Below are 15867 nucleotides of genomic sequence, written 5' to 3'. Positions count from 1 at the left end.
CCCCGGCCACCACAACAGGCTACGAGCAAGACTCTTGGTCTTCACGATGCCAAGGTGACTGACCTGCAGTTCTTCCAAACACCGCTGCCTGAACCTCGGTGGAATCACGGTCCTCATTCCCCACATTACGCACCGTTGGACCAACGACAGCTCCGCTGCGCGTGACGTGAAAGGTTGAAATGCCGGTGTCGAAGGCAGATCGCTCCAATTCCCCATAGAAATCGCCTGGACGACACGGGCAAGCACTGGATCACGAGCCGATTCCACCGCGACCTGCCTGGCCGTGACCGGCCCGCTTTGGACCTGGTCCAGCGCGAACACGTCGACCCGGTCACCCAACTCAGACGCAGCTGGACCCTCCGCACACGGCAAGCGTGAGAGCCCGTCGCAGTTATGCTTCTCGGTGCTTCGGAACTGAATATCATAATCGTAAGCACCCAGAAACAGACACCACCGCTGTATTCGCGCGGCTGCCACCACCGGCACCCCGCGTTCGGGTCTCAGGATGAATTGAAGCGGTTTGTGATCCGTCTGCAAAGTGAAATGCCGCCCCAGCAGATATTGATGAAACCTCCACACACCCCAGACGAGGCTGAGAGCCTCACGCTCAATCTGGGCATATCCGCGCTCTGCTGTGGACAGGGTCCGGGATGCAAAACAAACAGGCCGCTCGGAACCATCGTCCATCCTGTGGGAGAGCACTGCCCCGATGCCATATGCAGAGCTGTCGCATGCCAATAGGAGCGGACGCGCAGGCTCGTAGTGCACGAGGACCGTATCCTCTGTGAGCAGCCGCTTGACGCGGTCGAACGACGCCTGGTGTGCAGGCCCCCAAGCCCAGCGCTCGTCCTTCTTGAGCAACCGCGTTAACGGCGCAAGTTGTGAGCTGAGCCCACGCACGAACCTTTGGTAATACTGGGCCATGCCAATGAACGAGCGCAGCTGCGTCTTGTCGCGAGGCGGTGGCATGCGCTGAATCGCCTCCACCTTCCGAGGACCTTTCAACAGCCCCTCCGGCGTGATGATGTGCCCGAGGTATTCCAAGCGCTGCTTGAAGAACGCGCACTTGTCCCTGTTTAAGCGCAGGCCGCACGCTTCTAGCTTTGTCAGCACTCGGGCAATGTTCGCAAGATGCTCGTCCGCCGTTTTCCCCGCAATGAGCACATCGTCCAGGTAGGTCTGAGCGGGCAGGCCAATGCAAACCTGATCCATGGCTTTCTGCCACAAAGCTGGGGCCGAAGCAATCCCAAAACAGAGTCGGGTATATCGATAGAGTCCTTGACACGTGTTGATTGTTAAAAGCTCGCTACTGCCGGGATCCATCGGCAGGTGAAAATATGCATCACGCAGGTCTAGCTTCGTGAAGTATTGACTCCCCGCCAATCGCGCATATATTTCATCGATTGACGGCAATGGATATTGCTCCACGCTGAGTCCCGGGTTAACCGTGGATTTGAAGGCCCCGCACAATCGGACGTCTCCATTCCGTTTCAGCACCGTGACAACCGGGGTGGCCCAATCCGAGCACGACACCCGTTCGATCACTCCACAGGCCTCCAGCCTATCCAGTTCACCCTTGACCTTGTCCCGCAGGGCATACAGCACCGGATGCGGTTTACAAAACCGCGGAACCACCCCCTCCTTCAAGAAGAGTTTCGCCTCCATGCCCTTGAGTTTTCCAAGGTCGTCGCTAAACAACCCTTGATGTCTTTGAAGAATCTCCACCAACTGATCCTCCCACTGGCTCGGCACGGGTTGCACAAGGTGAATTGCGGCCCAGTCTAGCCTGATGCGGGTCATCCAATCTCGGCCGAGGAGAGACAGCCCCCTCCCCCGTATGACGTACACGCGAAGCGTGGCGACCTGACCTTGGTACCGCACAGAAACGTCTGCCATCCCGACTGGCGTTATCTTCTCGCGGCTGTACGTGAACAGCGTGAGGTTTGACCTGATAAGCTTCAAACCGTCGAGTCTACGCGCGGTCTGTTCGCCGATGAGCGACACCGCTGCTCCCGTATCGACCTGGAACGTGATCGGCGTTTCGTTCACTTCGACTTCCACCGTCATCGGGCGCGCTGTCGCCGGGCCAATTGAAAACAGGCTCAATAACGGCCGCTGGTTCGGCCCCGAGTCGCCTCGCACATCGCCGTCCACGACTTTAACGGTGGCCGTCGCCCCACGGCACACACGCACCAAATGACCCACCTTGTGACAATTCAAACACTTTGCCTTTACACGGGCATGCACGGCGCAGGTGTCGACCTCCACATCCCAAGCATGTCCGCGGGGTCACCCCGCCGCACGCGCGGCCGCGTGGCGACGTCCGACCCGCATCGAAGGTCGGGCGCGCGTCCCGGGGTGCTCGCGACCCCGCATGGCCGGTGATGGCTCGAACATCCCCGCGAGTCTGCTCGACCGCTGTAGCCGTGGTGACCGCCGAGTCGAATGTAATGGCTTCATCCTTCAGCCGTAAAACCGCTGAAACCATTTTCGCATCTCGTAAACCAGCGATAAAACAATCTCTGAGCCGAGCTGGCCACTCCCCTGCCGTGAACTTGCAGGCCACGGAAGCACGCTTAATCCGCGCCACGAACTCAGCGACGCGTTCCTCTGCCCCTTTCGAGAGGCGATCGAACTGGAATCGAGCGAGCTGCAATGACTTCTCCGGCGCCATGTGTGCTTTATCCCATATTATCCCAGGCATAAGTCCATATTATCCCATCCTCGTCACCAACTAGAGTGTACCAGGTGCGGTGGGACGCAAGAAGCACGCGGGCCACCATCAACTCCACTTTATTGCGCGACCAGAAGCACATTCTTCCCACCCCTAGCACGCGAGGCATGATATACGAAAACCCAATCACGTGACACAGCACAGATTCCATTGAGAATCACACGTTATCTGCAAGAGTGGAAGAAGTCAGTAATCCAAGAGTGGAGTTGGCCTTAGATTCCATAGGCAGACAGTTTGGAGAGAAAGGCAGGATGCAAGGTCAGGTCAGGTATGGGAGCATGCATCTCGTGGGATGTCAGACTGTAACGAAAGCTCGAGATATGTCCAGAGAGAGGGCCCTGATCTCATGTCTGATATTGAGGACCTACATCCATTGTTGGGAGAATAGAAGCAGCATGTCCAGGGTAAAGTGACCTCATCTGAATCCAAAATGATTATCTGAGATGAGGCTGTTGAAGAAAAGGTATATATCAATTTAGTCAATTATTTAGCTTTTAGCCTGGTGTTGGCGCAGTGGTTAGGGCAGCGGCTTGGGATCCAAAAGGTCCTGAGTTCAAGCCCCGTTGGGCCACTGAATTAATACACCAGGGGGTTGACTCAGCCTGTCATCCTTCCGAGGTCGGCGAAATGAGTACCAGTGTACTGGGCCAGTGTATACCCCGGTTAAAATAGGTGTACCATATCCCTGTGTCGTAAGAGGCGACCAGGGTTGCGTCAGGAAGAGCATCCGGCGTAAAACATGTGCCAAATCATTATGTGGATCATAACGGATGATCCGCTGTGGCGACCCCTAACGGGAGCAGCCGAAAGAAGAAGAAGAAGATATATATATATATATATATATATATATATATATATATATATATATATATATATATATATATATATATATATATATATATACACACATGTATATTATGCACAGTGTATAAATATATATACATACATAAGCCTAAAGAAGAAGAAGAAGAAGAAGAAGAAGAAGAAGTCAATTATTTAGCTTCAGGAATGATTGTACTAAATTACTAAATTGCAACCTGTATGGTGGTTAAATAGCAAGTAAATAATAAATTGTAAGTTTGATCCAAATAAACAAATGACTTATTTTGAATAAGTGATCAGCAATCACAATACATGTCCAATTGACCATTTGTTCTTGTATTTGCTACAACGGCTGTGCTTCAAAATTATGGAAAGGAAGTCATGAAATCATTATCAAATGTTATTTCTAGACAGATAGGTTTCACAGCTTCACCTTTGATGTCTATGAACTGGTTGAAGAAGCGAATGGGACGAACTTGAAGAATTGGGAACAAGTCCTTCAAACCAACTCTGAAAGGGTTTCTGTCGTCGAGCTTGAGGTGCGTGTGCACAGAAAGCCGCAGGTCCTTCTCCACATCCTTACACAGCTTGTCCAGCACGTGCTGTAATGAACGCAAAACATTATTATTAGGAGGGGTGAAAAAAACTCCCATGAATGGACAAAGACTTTTTGTCATTCACTGGAAGCAAAAATTTACGATACCTCCTGGAATGTCTCTCGTATCTCTTTCTTGAAGGTGTCAAGAAGAGCCTGCGGTGACTCCATGTGGCGAGCATAAGCCATTGGCAGAACACAGTCCCGCAGAGCCGCAAACATATACTGACGAGAAATAAGGATTTGTGGTCATAATGAGGAAAAAGAACATGCATGCATTCATTCATCACTTTCAAGTCTTCAAAAATAATGATATTGTTACCGACTTGGGGTTTGGTGATTACCACAACGGGAAACACTTGGATTCTTCCTGAATGCCTGGCCCTGTCGGCCGACGTGTAATAGATAACTCCGTGGCCCAATGGGTTGTTTAGCAACCAAGGACGCCAGCAAAAGCAATTACACTGAGCAGGGTTCTCACATTAACAGCTCCATTACCCACTCATTATTACATCTACCTGAGCTGGGGTCCACACCATCAGTGTGCACTCGTATATCACTGCCGAGCCAAACAGAGTGCAGCGCTGACTAACCCGCAGAGCCAATTAGGGGTTGGCAAAAACTTCCCATCTCGCGATTACGAACACACTTTGTCAGACCTATGAACGAAAGGACAACCGAGACAGATTTGAAATAACAAACAACAATCTTTTATTTTACAAGCAAGGCAAACATTAAAGCAAGTATTTAAAAACAAGTAAAAGGCAAAAGGCACAGAAGAGCAGACATAACAACAACACGTATTCCCCTTAAGCAGACTTACTGAGACAAAAGATATCAGGTCAGGACAGGTTTGGGAACATGCACCAGAGCAGCGCGTCGCTGCTCCAGGGGCCTCCATTTGGCCATACCCCAGGCAGATGCCTGGCCCATCCCCATCTCGAGATGCCAATCCACCTGCTGCAACCACGAGGTACGTGGTCGGCCCATTAGCCTCCTCCACTCATGAGACTCCCTCGCTGAGAGAATCTGGTGAGCAGGATCAGCGTCAGGAAAATGAGCCACATGTCCATACAGCCGCAGCTGACGCTCACGGACTATGCAGGTAACAAATCTCATTTGAATCTCTCTCAGCAACTGCTCATTGGACACAAAGTCCGACCAGCGATAGCCAAGGATTCTCCGAAGAGACCTGGTACCAAAGGAATGAAGATGGGATCACCCCCCAGGTCATTGGCGCTCGCTCAGTTTTGGCTGTCCAGCAGCCAATATTCACACTTACAGACCTCTCACACATCTCCGTCACGTCTTTCTCTCATCTCCGTCTCATCCACTGAGGACGCATAAGCGAAGACAGCATTAGTGATTCGCACCTCTCACACCACCTTCTTACATTACGCCGCACGACACGCTGCACTGCATTTGCACCTCCCACTCCCAGACCGTGGACACCCTCAATTTTCCTCTGTCCTCTCCACCCCCACCCCCACCCCCTTCCTAAGTGATTGAGCTGTGCCGGTCCATTGATGAGCCAGGTACAACGAGGTCGCTACACCTCAACTATCTCTTCTCTCTCTCCGGGCTATCTCTACTTTCCTCGGGTGAGTGTGTGCGTGTGATGCCACCTGTTATGTGTAACACAAGTTAAGACTGTACAAGTTTATTGGGGTAACTCTGCACTGTATCTTCTTGTGTTAATATTTGCATTTCTTTTGTCACACCCACAAATTCCTTGCTTTTCCCTGCTGTGCCACATAATTTTCCTCACCTTGTCACCATAAATTTGCTTTGTTATAAATGTACTCAGATCATTTTTGTCTTTTCCTCCATTGGTCCAGCATGGTCCAGACATTTGCGGAGCTAGGAAGTTATACCCAAAAGATCTGCTTCTTAGCCAGTGCGTAATTGGCAGCTCTGCTTGGCTCGACCCGATACGGTAAGTTTAACACAAGTACGCATTAAGGGCGCGATTCCCCAGTTAAACGGTAGTCAGACACAAACTTATTCGAGTGTGAATGCCTCGATTCCCGGTGAGTCCAGGGTACCCCCCTCCCTTGTAGTACCCCTGCGACCCTGGGTCCGAAACAGTATTCACACCCCTTGACTTTTGCCACAATTTATTGTGTTACAGCCTGAATTTAAAATGGAATAAATTAAAAAAAAATTGTCACCGATCTTCACATAATACCCCATAATGACAAAGTGAAAACATGTTTTGAGAAATTTTTACAAATTTATTGAAAATGAAATATAGAAATATCTAATTCACATAAGTATTCAGCCCCTTGAGTGAGTCAATGCTGTGTACAAGTGCCATTGGCAGCGATTACAGGTTCAATTATTCTTGGGTATGTCTGTATCAGCTTTGCACATCTGGATTTGGGGATTTTCTCAGATTCTTCCTTGCAGATTTGCTCAAGCTCTGTCAAGGTGGATGGGGAGTGTTTGTGAACAGCAATCTTCAAGTCTTTCTTCAGATTCTCAATGGGATTCAAGTCTGGGCTTTGGCTGGGCCACTCAATGACTTCACATTCTTGTTCTGAAGCCATTCCAGTTTTGCTTTATCTGAATGCTTGGGGTCATTGTCCTGTTGGAACGTAAATATTTGCCACAATCTAAGGTCTTTTGCACTCTCAAGCAGGTTCTCAAGAATTTGTCTGCATTTGACTCCATTCATTGTCCCTTCCATCGTTACAAAATACCCCAGGCCCTGCTGCTGAAAAGCATTCCCATAGCATGATGCTGCCACCACCATGTTTCACGGTAGGGATGGTGTTTGATGTGTGATGAGCTGTGCTCAATTTCTACCAGACGTAGCGCTTTGCATTCAGGCCGAAGAGTTCAATTTTCATCTCATCAGACCACAGAACATCTTGCTCATACTCTCAGAGCCTTTCATATGACTTTTTGCAAACTCCAGGTGTGCTGTCATGTGCCTTTTTCTCAGGAGTAGCTTCTGTCTGGCCACTCTTCCATAAAGCCTAGATTTGTGAAGTACTGCAGAGACTGTTGTCCTTCCGGCAGGTTCTCCCATCTCAGCCAAGGAACTCTGTAGTTCCGTCAGAGTGGTCATTGGGTTTTTGGTCACCTCCCTGACCAAGGTGCTTCTTGCCTGGTTGCTCAGTTTGGTCAGATGGCCATCTCGAGGAAGAGTCTGGGTAGTTCCATATTTTTTTCCAATTCCTCATGATGGAGTTCTCTGTGATCTTGGGAACTTTCAACACTATAAAAATTGTTTTATACCCTTCCTCAGATCTATACCTCCTCACAATTCTATTGCAGAGTTCCTTGGACTTCATGGTAGAGTTTCTGCTCTGACATGCAGTCAACTGTGGGACCTCATATAGAAAGGTGTTTCTTTCTAAATCATGTCCAATCAATTGAATTGGCCACAGGTGGATTCCAATCAAGTTGTGAAGACATCTCAAGGATGATCAAAGGAAATTGGATGCACCTGAGCTCAATTTTGAGTGTCACAGCAAAAGGGTTTTAATTTTAATGAATTTGTAAATATTTCAAAAAAAAAAAATTGCACTTTGACAATATGAGGTATTATGTCGAGATCAGTGACACACACACACACACACACACACACACACACACACACACACACACACACGTGTATATATATATATATATATATATATATATATATATATATATATATATATATATATTTGCACCTCAGATATATACACATTGTTACGAATTCTCGCCCGCCGGCGTGCGAACGACCGCTTTTAGCCTAATCGCAGCCGTACGCCCACCGGACGGACAATTCAGTCGCGACTTTCCAGAACAACGCCGAAAACCAGTCACGGGTGTGCTCCAAGCACACCACAACCATGTCCACATTCTACCCACGCTACAGGGTTCGATTGCCAAATAATCGATTTACCTAATTATTCGCGCAGGTAGATTTCCAAGAGATTGTACCTCAGCGAGGCCTGCTTGGACACGAGCTGCTTAAGCAGCTCGCTGGACCCGATTCTATTATCGGCTATTTAAAAGCCCACTAAATTCCGACGACGTTCCTTCCCCATCGCAGCGAGCGTAACCGCGGCTCGCCCGCGGCCTGGTGATCCGGGCCTCAGCCGGAAACGCCTGAGAGGAATGAACGGGTCTTTGCTCTTTCAGAGTTAATGCTCTCTTTAAGAACCCGTCCATCCCTCAGCGATGCTCGGACCGTTCCGAAGCCCGATCACCTCAGACCGTTTGGTGCTGGTTGGCGAGCTCTCTCCGGCTCGCACACGAACACACAGCTCCGCGCGGCACAGCAGGCTTGGTCGTGCTCGCGTCTCCTCCGCTCTCCTCAGCTTCTCCACCGACTGCAGGCTTCAGGCTCCAGGCTCTCCGAACCCCGACAGACACTCCACCGACTCACTCTGGTTGGCGTTCCGCTCGCCCTTATATAGGGCCCGAGAGACGAGATCTGGCCTTCGCACTCTCACCTCTGATCTCTGACGCCCCCCCCCGCTGGCTCCGCCCCCCTCGCTCTCTTGATCCGAATCTCGGACGAAGCTTGCACAGAGCGGACGTGCTCGAGATCACCGACTTGCGCGGCGAGCGGACGTGCTCGAGATCACCGACTTGCGCGGCGAGCGGACGTGCTCGAGATCACCGACTTGCGCGGCGAGCGGACGTGCTTGAGATCACAGACTTGCGCGGCGAGTGGACGTGGTCGAGATCACCGACTTGCACGGCGAGCAAACCCCCGTGTGTGCCTGCAGCGATGCCGTTCGATGCGGCCTCGCTGCGGATGGCGCAAAGATGGCGTCGCTTCGGGGATGAAGGTGAGGCGATGTTGTTAGTGTTGGTCTATTGGGGGAGATGTGGTTTAGGAGATGGTGAGAAGATGTTGTTGTTGTGAAGGCGGTTGTGGAGAGGGTGGTGGGTGGTTGGCGTAGTGGAGAAGGTGGTTGGTGGTTGGCGTGGTGGTTGGTCCAAAATAACGATAGTAAAAGAAGAACGGCTAACTCAAAGATCACAGTCCGGGTGACACGAATAATTTCCTTTCGACAATGGTGGGGAAATCTATCTGAACACTGACTTATCGGCATAACTGATCAAAGGACCTCTATGGTGCTCTGCGAATTTTCACAGCCGTAACACTACCCACTCCCCTTTTTACAGACTCGTCCCAGGTCGTCGAATTTTCGTGTGCCATCATGTGTAAGTTTCCCCTGGTACGTTTTATCTTCGGATCCCTGAGTGTGACATTTAGTGTATTCGTGTCCCAAAAATAAATAACCTACGGGCTGAGTAACGAACTAAACAAACCCACTCATGCAGATGACTTAACTAAATTGCCGGCGCTACGACAAACATGCAGGGGGAGCAAAAGTCATGTACAATTTTAACTTAACCTTAACCTTATAAATTTTACACTAAACCATGGCCCAGGACTGATGGACTCTGTGGGAAAAGAAAAGCAGGGAGCCAGGCTACTCAAACGCAGTCTCTGGCTCATGAAACACATGCAGGTGACAAGGAATGTGGCTGGCGGCACCAAGGCAGTCCTTGGCCTCCCTTTGAATGAGTGCAGTAAACACAATGGTGCATGGGCTGCACCAGTGCAGTCCCGTGGTGCGGCTGTCCACTGGGCAGTCCCTGGAGCTCGCGCGATGATCCTGGCGCACATGGTAATGGACAGAAATGAGGGCAAATGCAAGGAAGGGCAAGCAGGCATGGGGTCAAGGCAAAGGCAGGCAGACAAGGCATGGCAAGACAAGGCCGTTGTACCGTTGTAGCAAAGCAGGCCCGTGGTGAAGCTGACCGGCAAAGGCCTTGTAGTAAAACGCGCTGGCAGGTGAATTGACCGGCACAGGCCTTGTAGTAAAAACAGCCGGCAGGTGAACTGACCGGCACAGGCCTTGTAGCAAAAACAGCCGGCAGGTGAACTGACCGGCACAGGCCTTGTAGCAAAAACAGCTGGCAGGTGAACTGACCAGCACAGGCCTCGCACACCCTTGATCCGGTTCCGCTAATTTGGTTTGGTGTGAAGGCGGGACAGTTTGCACCCCACTCCTCGACACCAGTGTTATGAATTGTCGCCCGCCGGCGTGCGAACGACCGCTTTTAGCCGAATCGCGGCCGTACGCCCACCGGACGGACAATTCAGTCGCGACTTTCTGGAACAACGCCGAAAACCAGTCACGGGTGTGCTCCAAGCACACCACAACCTTGTCCGCACTCTACCCACGCTACAGGGTCCGATCGCCAAATAATCGATTTACCTAATTATTCGCGCGGGTAGATTACCGAGAGATTGTACCTCAGCGAGGCCTGCTTGGACACGAGCCGCTTAAGCAGCTCGCTCCGTTTGGGATAACCGAGCGGGGTATTATTGCGAGGCTTCGCTGGACTCGATTCTATTATCGGCGATTTAAAAGCCCACTAAATTCCGAGAGCAACATGGCAGCTCAATTAAGGGAAAATGATGCGAAGAACAGGTTACATTTCAACAAGCACATTTATTCACAATGCACACGTAAACAGGGATGCACGTATGCAGGTATGCAATCAATACAAAACACACACATGCAATTATACAGCCAAACACAATGCAAAGGAAAGATCTAATACCGTCTATTTAGTATGTACATTTACTTATACAGGTTCTACTTATTGGACTTGGTGCCACAACTTTCATTCAAAGAAAAGCAAGGAAAACCCCCCTCACAGATGAGGGGGTAGACTGGACCTCTCGGGTGTTTATTCCACGGAGCTTGGGAGACCAAAGGAGCTCCGCAAGGCCGCGCAGGTCACCTTCCTCGCTGGGGCGAACCGCGACATTCCTTCCCAACGGCAGCTAGCGTAACCGCGGCTCGGCCGCGGCCTGGTGATTCGGGCCCCAGCCGGCAACGCCTGAGAGGAACGAACGGGTCTTTGCTCTTTCAGAGTTGATGCTCTCTTTAAGAACCCGTCCGTCCCTCAGCGATGCTCAGACCGTTCCGAAGCCCGATCACCTCAGACCGTTCAGTGCTGGTTGGCGAGCTCTCTCCGGCTCACACACGAACACGCAGCTCCGCGCGGCACAGCAGGCTTGGTCGTGCTCGCGTCTCCTCCGCTCTCCTCAGCTTCTCCACCAACTGCAGGCTTCAGGCTCCAGTCGCTCCGAACCCCGACAGACTCCACCGACTCACTCTGGTTGGCGTTCCGCTCGCCCTTATATAGGGCCCGAGAGACGAGATCTGGCCTTCGCACTCTGACCTCTGATCTCTGACCCCCCCGCTGGCTCCACCCCTCTCGCTCTCTTGATCCGAATCTTGGACGAAGCTTGCACAGAGCGGACGTGCTCAAGATCACCGACTTGCGTGGCGAGCGGACGTGCTCGAGATCACCGACTTGCGCGGCGAGCAAACTCCCGCGTGTGCCTGCAGCGATGCCGTTCGATGCAGACTTGCCACGGCTGGTGCAAAGATGGCGTCGCTTCGGGGATGAAGGTGTGGGGGGAAAATTTATATTAATGTATTTTAAATTGTAACAAATGGAGTTTTAGAAATGTAAGTTTTATGCTACAAGTTGAATTGGCTGTCCTTTCTGGCCAAGAGACTTTTGCCCTAAATGTTGATAAATGTCTTGGTCTGGAGCGTTGTGACCTGAGCTGATAACAGCGAACCTTTGCCTCGAAATGTACGAAGTGGCTACTCGTCTGAAGGACACGTCTGCAGTCTGGGTTGATAGCCCCCACCACTCTCCCATGAAAGTATAAAATGCTTTGAAATGTGAAATTGTTTCAGTGCAAGTACCTGAGGAAGTATTAGAATCTCAGTGGCTTGTGCTCCTTGGAAATGACCAAGTACCAAGTTAGAATAAAACTGTCTGATGTAATGTGGAAGTGAATTGAATCGACTTGGTCTAACTGTTAACTAAAGTAAGAATAAATGAAATAGAACCAAATAATATTGCAATCAATGGGGATTCTTAAGTTCATTGTACGAGGGTGAAAAGTGTATGGTGTACAATTAGAATAATAAATTGTTTCACAAGGAAGGACTTGTGTGGACATCGGTTATCAGTGTCAATGGGTTTTATGCAGGATTTTATAATCAGATCGGACAAACGTTAAACTCTGTCTGAAGTCAAATAGGATTCCACAATCGGCCAGGTAGAATCCTTCAACGATCACAACGGGGTGGGTTAAAAAAATCCATAACAAAGGTGAGGCGATGTTGTTCGTGTTGGTCTATTGGGGGAGATGTGGTTTAGGAGATGGTGAGATGTTGTTGTTGTGAAGGCGGTTGTGGAGAGGGTGGTGGGTGGTTGGTGTGGTGGAGAAGGTGGTTGGTGGTTGGCATTATGGAAAGGGTGGTTGGTGGTTGGCGTGGTGGAGAAGGTGGTTGGTGGTTGGCGTTGCGGAGAGGGTGGTTTGTGGTTGGCGTGGTGGAGAAGGTGGTTGGTGGTTGGCATTGTGGTTGGTCCAAAATAACGATAGTTAAAGAAAAACGGCTAACTAAAGATCACAGCCCGGGTGACACGAATAATTCCCTTTCGACAACGGTGGGGAAATCTAACTGAACACCGACTTATCGGCATAACTGATCTAAGGACCTATATGGTGCTCTGCGATTTTCCACAGCCGTAACAATATATAATACATATTTGCAGAGCTCACAGAAATGATTGTTGTGGGCCGGAGTTTGGCGGCGATAAACGATCACGAGGTGGAGCAGTAGAGTCGTCTCCCACCGAACACCCAGAATTTAGGTCGTGACTCTCGGACAACTCCAAAGGTCACGAGTCCCTTAGCCGACCGTGGACGCCAATATTTTGACCGCGCGGCATAGGTTAATTGTCTCGATCTCCAATATATACCTAAATAACCACGCAGTCTAGCTACCAGGGAAACCACACCCTCGACGGGCTCTGTCAAACCGGGTCGCTCTAGCGACCTTGGTCCACTGTAACCAAGTGGAATTACCAGAGTCCGTCGGACCCAATGACAACTTACCGGGCCAAACGGCCTCACTAATTCTCAATACGCACCGTGCTGGGTCAATGAAGGAAAAACACGGACGACGAACTGGAACATTTAACACGGGGGTTTATTTTACAATAGGCAATAATCGGGAAGGGAGACACAGAGCAGAGTTATCACGAATAAGAAATGTAATTAACAATGTACAAGGCACTTATCAATTCTACTTACAGATGGGGCCCATGGACACACACACACACACCAAAAAGAAAATGGACCCCGTGGGTCTTTATTTGATAGATCCGGGCCGGGGTACCTTCCCACCTCATGCGGTCAGACCGACTCCAAACCACCACAGTGGGACTCGAACCCACGACCTGAAGTCCACGGCCCACGTCCCTGGCTGCTCGGCCGCCACTACCACGAGAAGCCACTGCAAAGGGCCGCAGACGACGACAAAGACCAAGCCACCACGACCACAGACGAAGCCAATTGCCACCAAGACTGCAGACGCTCTAACAACGACCAACCCTATCCTCTCTTGAGGTGGAGATTTATTTTTCCTCCCACCCTCCTCCTGATTGGACAGTCGTCTCGAGGGGTGTGTTGAGGTGTCTCGGAGGCCCACCTCCCGAAGAGGCTCTGTCGTAGCTTTCGGCACGCTGGCCTCCCATTGGCTGGGGCGCGCGTGATGCTCGCCCTTCGCTCATTGGCTGGAGGAAACATCCCATGCCCTTCCTTGGAGCGGAGCCTCGATCTGAGGCGATGGAGGCTCCGCCCACGCCTTCAGCCAAAAATACGTGGGCAATGGCGACCGGGTTGAGTGAGGGACGGTGCCGTTGTTGTAGATGTAATAAACCTGACTATAAAATAACTCACAGCACACACACGAAATTCCCATTAGACAGAAGGATGGGACCTTGACTATAAACACATACTTATCGAAATAATAGAACTGCAGGGGCTGCAATGTCTGTGTGCAAATGGCTTCCAGATTCGTAACAATATATATTAGCGATACCCGTGCACATGCACGGGATAGCAGTACAACATAGCTGGTAGCAGACGACAGACCGTACACGGGGAATGACAAAAATACGCATTGTGCAAAATGCAAGTGGTACTATGGAATGCCAAGACTTCCCAAACATTGTCGGCATGTCCGCGAAGTGCCACAGCAATTTCATAGGGATCGTGTGACGGCAAGCCGAGTATTTAGTGTGCAAGCTTGGTAATATATATATACATACATACATACATACATACATACATACATATATATATATATATATATATATATATATATATATATATACATACATACACGAGGTGTGTTCAAAAAGTATCCAACCTTAATTTTTCGTGCGTAAACAAATGAAGCTAGGGAGGCGTGGTTTGGTGCACGTATGTAGGCGATCCTAATTCGCATGCGTGAATATTTTCCCGCCTGCAGAAGCTGTCAGTTGCCGAGAGACCGCCGATGATTGAGGAAGTGTAAGTGAGCGGCGTCGGATTTTAGTTTTTGACAAAATGACGGAAAAACTTGAACAACGCTACTGCATCAAATTTTGTGGAAAGCTTGGCGATTCCCAAGCGGAAACGATCTGCAAGATTCAACAGGCCTTCAGGAACGAAGCAATGGGCACCACACAGATAAAAGAGTGGTACAACCGCTTCAAAAATGGTCGCACATCAGTGGAAAGTGAAGCACGTTCTGGTTAGCCCTCAACATCCCGAACTGAGATCGTCATTGACCAAGTGAGGACCCTGCTGATGCAGATTCGTCGAATCACGATCAGAGAGCCTGCAGACGAGGCGGACGTCAGCATTGGATCCGTTCATTCCATTGTGACTGAGGATTTGGGCTTAAGGAGAATCTCAGCGAAGTTCGTGCCAAAGCTGCTAACGATCGAGCAGAAGCAACTCCGTTTGGAGATCGCACAGGATATGCTGGAGACTGTGAACAGCGATCCCAACTTCTTCAACACAGTGGTCACTGGCGATGAGACCACAGTGATCCGCCACTTTTTTTTTTTTTCATACGTCGGCATATGCTGGCTAAAACGTCAAGGTGTGACAGCGGCTTAACAATGAATCATCAGAAAAAGGAACAAATCACTATTGTTAACACGGTCTTCCCATTGAATGTGGAGAAAGCGTTGATGGACACGTGCAAGTGACCTTAAATGCTTCCGGTAGGTAACCCAGGTCTCACTGCCATATAAGAGAATTGGACTTATTACCACTTTGTAAACTTGTGTTATGGTTGTCGTTTTCAATTCTTTATTGTTGAAAACATGGCATTTCAAACAACCATAAGCTGCAGAGGCTGATTTTATATGAGCCTAGATTTCTTCGTCAATGTTTGCGGAATATGGAAAATGCTTGACTCTAATCCCATGCCATTTATTTTAAAGGTTGGCATGGGAGAGGTGTTTGAGTTTGGGGCAGTTTGGAAAAGCACCTTCGTCTTTGCAATATTTATAATGATGCCCAAATGATGGTAAATCCCAGTAATAAAAATTGAAAAAAGACGAACAGCATTTCTTCAGCAGACTGGGTGAGAGAGCGTATTGCAGTTTAGACATTGTGGTGAGAGAGTGTTTAGTTTTTGATTGAAGATGACTCAAACTGAATAGTTTGCCACATATTTGATAATGTATTTCCATACCGGATGCGATTTCCAATGTGACTCGAGCAAGAAAGCCAGCAATAAAAAATGAAAATATACCATCAGAGATAGGGAATCGCCCGCCATTGAATGAAAAAGGTCATACATATTCCAGATAATGAGGG

The 15867-nt window shown here is 49.6% G+C and overlaps 1 protein-coding gene across 3 annotated transcripts in view; it reads right to left on the bottom strand.

The window, feature by feature from the left end:
* The window catches only part of WASHC4 (WASH complex subunit 4), a 150769-nt gene that overhangs the window by 57705 nt on the left and 77197 nt on the right, over nucleotides 1-15867 (bottom strand). For all 3 annotated transcript variants that reach the window (XM_085894150.1, XM_085894151.1, XM_085894149.1), the window contains exons 20-21: nucleotides 4260-4376; nucleotides 3990-4158 (exon numbers count right to left, since the gene is read on the bottom strand). In XM_085894150.1, the coding sequence (XP_085750276.1) occupies nucleotides 3990-4158; nucleotides 4260-4376 (286 nt within the window). The remainder of the gene's footprint in view (nucleotides 1-3989; nucleotides 4159-4259; nucleotides 4377-15867) is intronic.

Source organism: Eptatretus burgeri, chromosome 9 (genome assembly GCF_056783735.1).
Source record: "Eptatretus burgeri isolate ZD-2024b chromosome 9, Ebu_testis_v1, whole genome shotgun sequence".
Taxonomy (NCBI): domain Eukaryota; kingdom Metazoa; phylum Chordata; class Myxini; order Myxiniformes; family Myxinidae; genus Eptatretus; species Eptatretus burgeri.
Note: the sequence above shows the minus strand (reverse complement) of the source record. Positions and strands in the feature narration are given on the sequence as shown.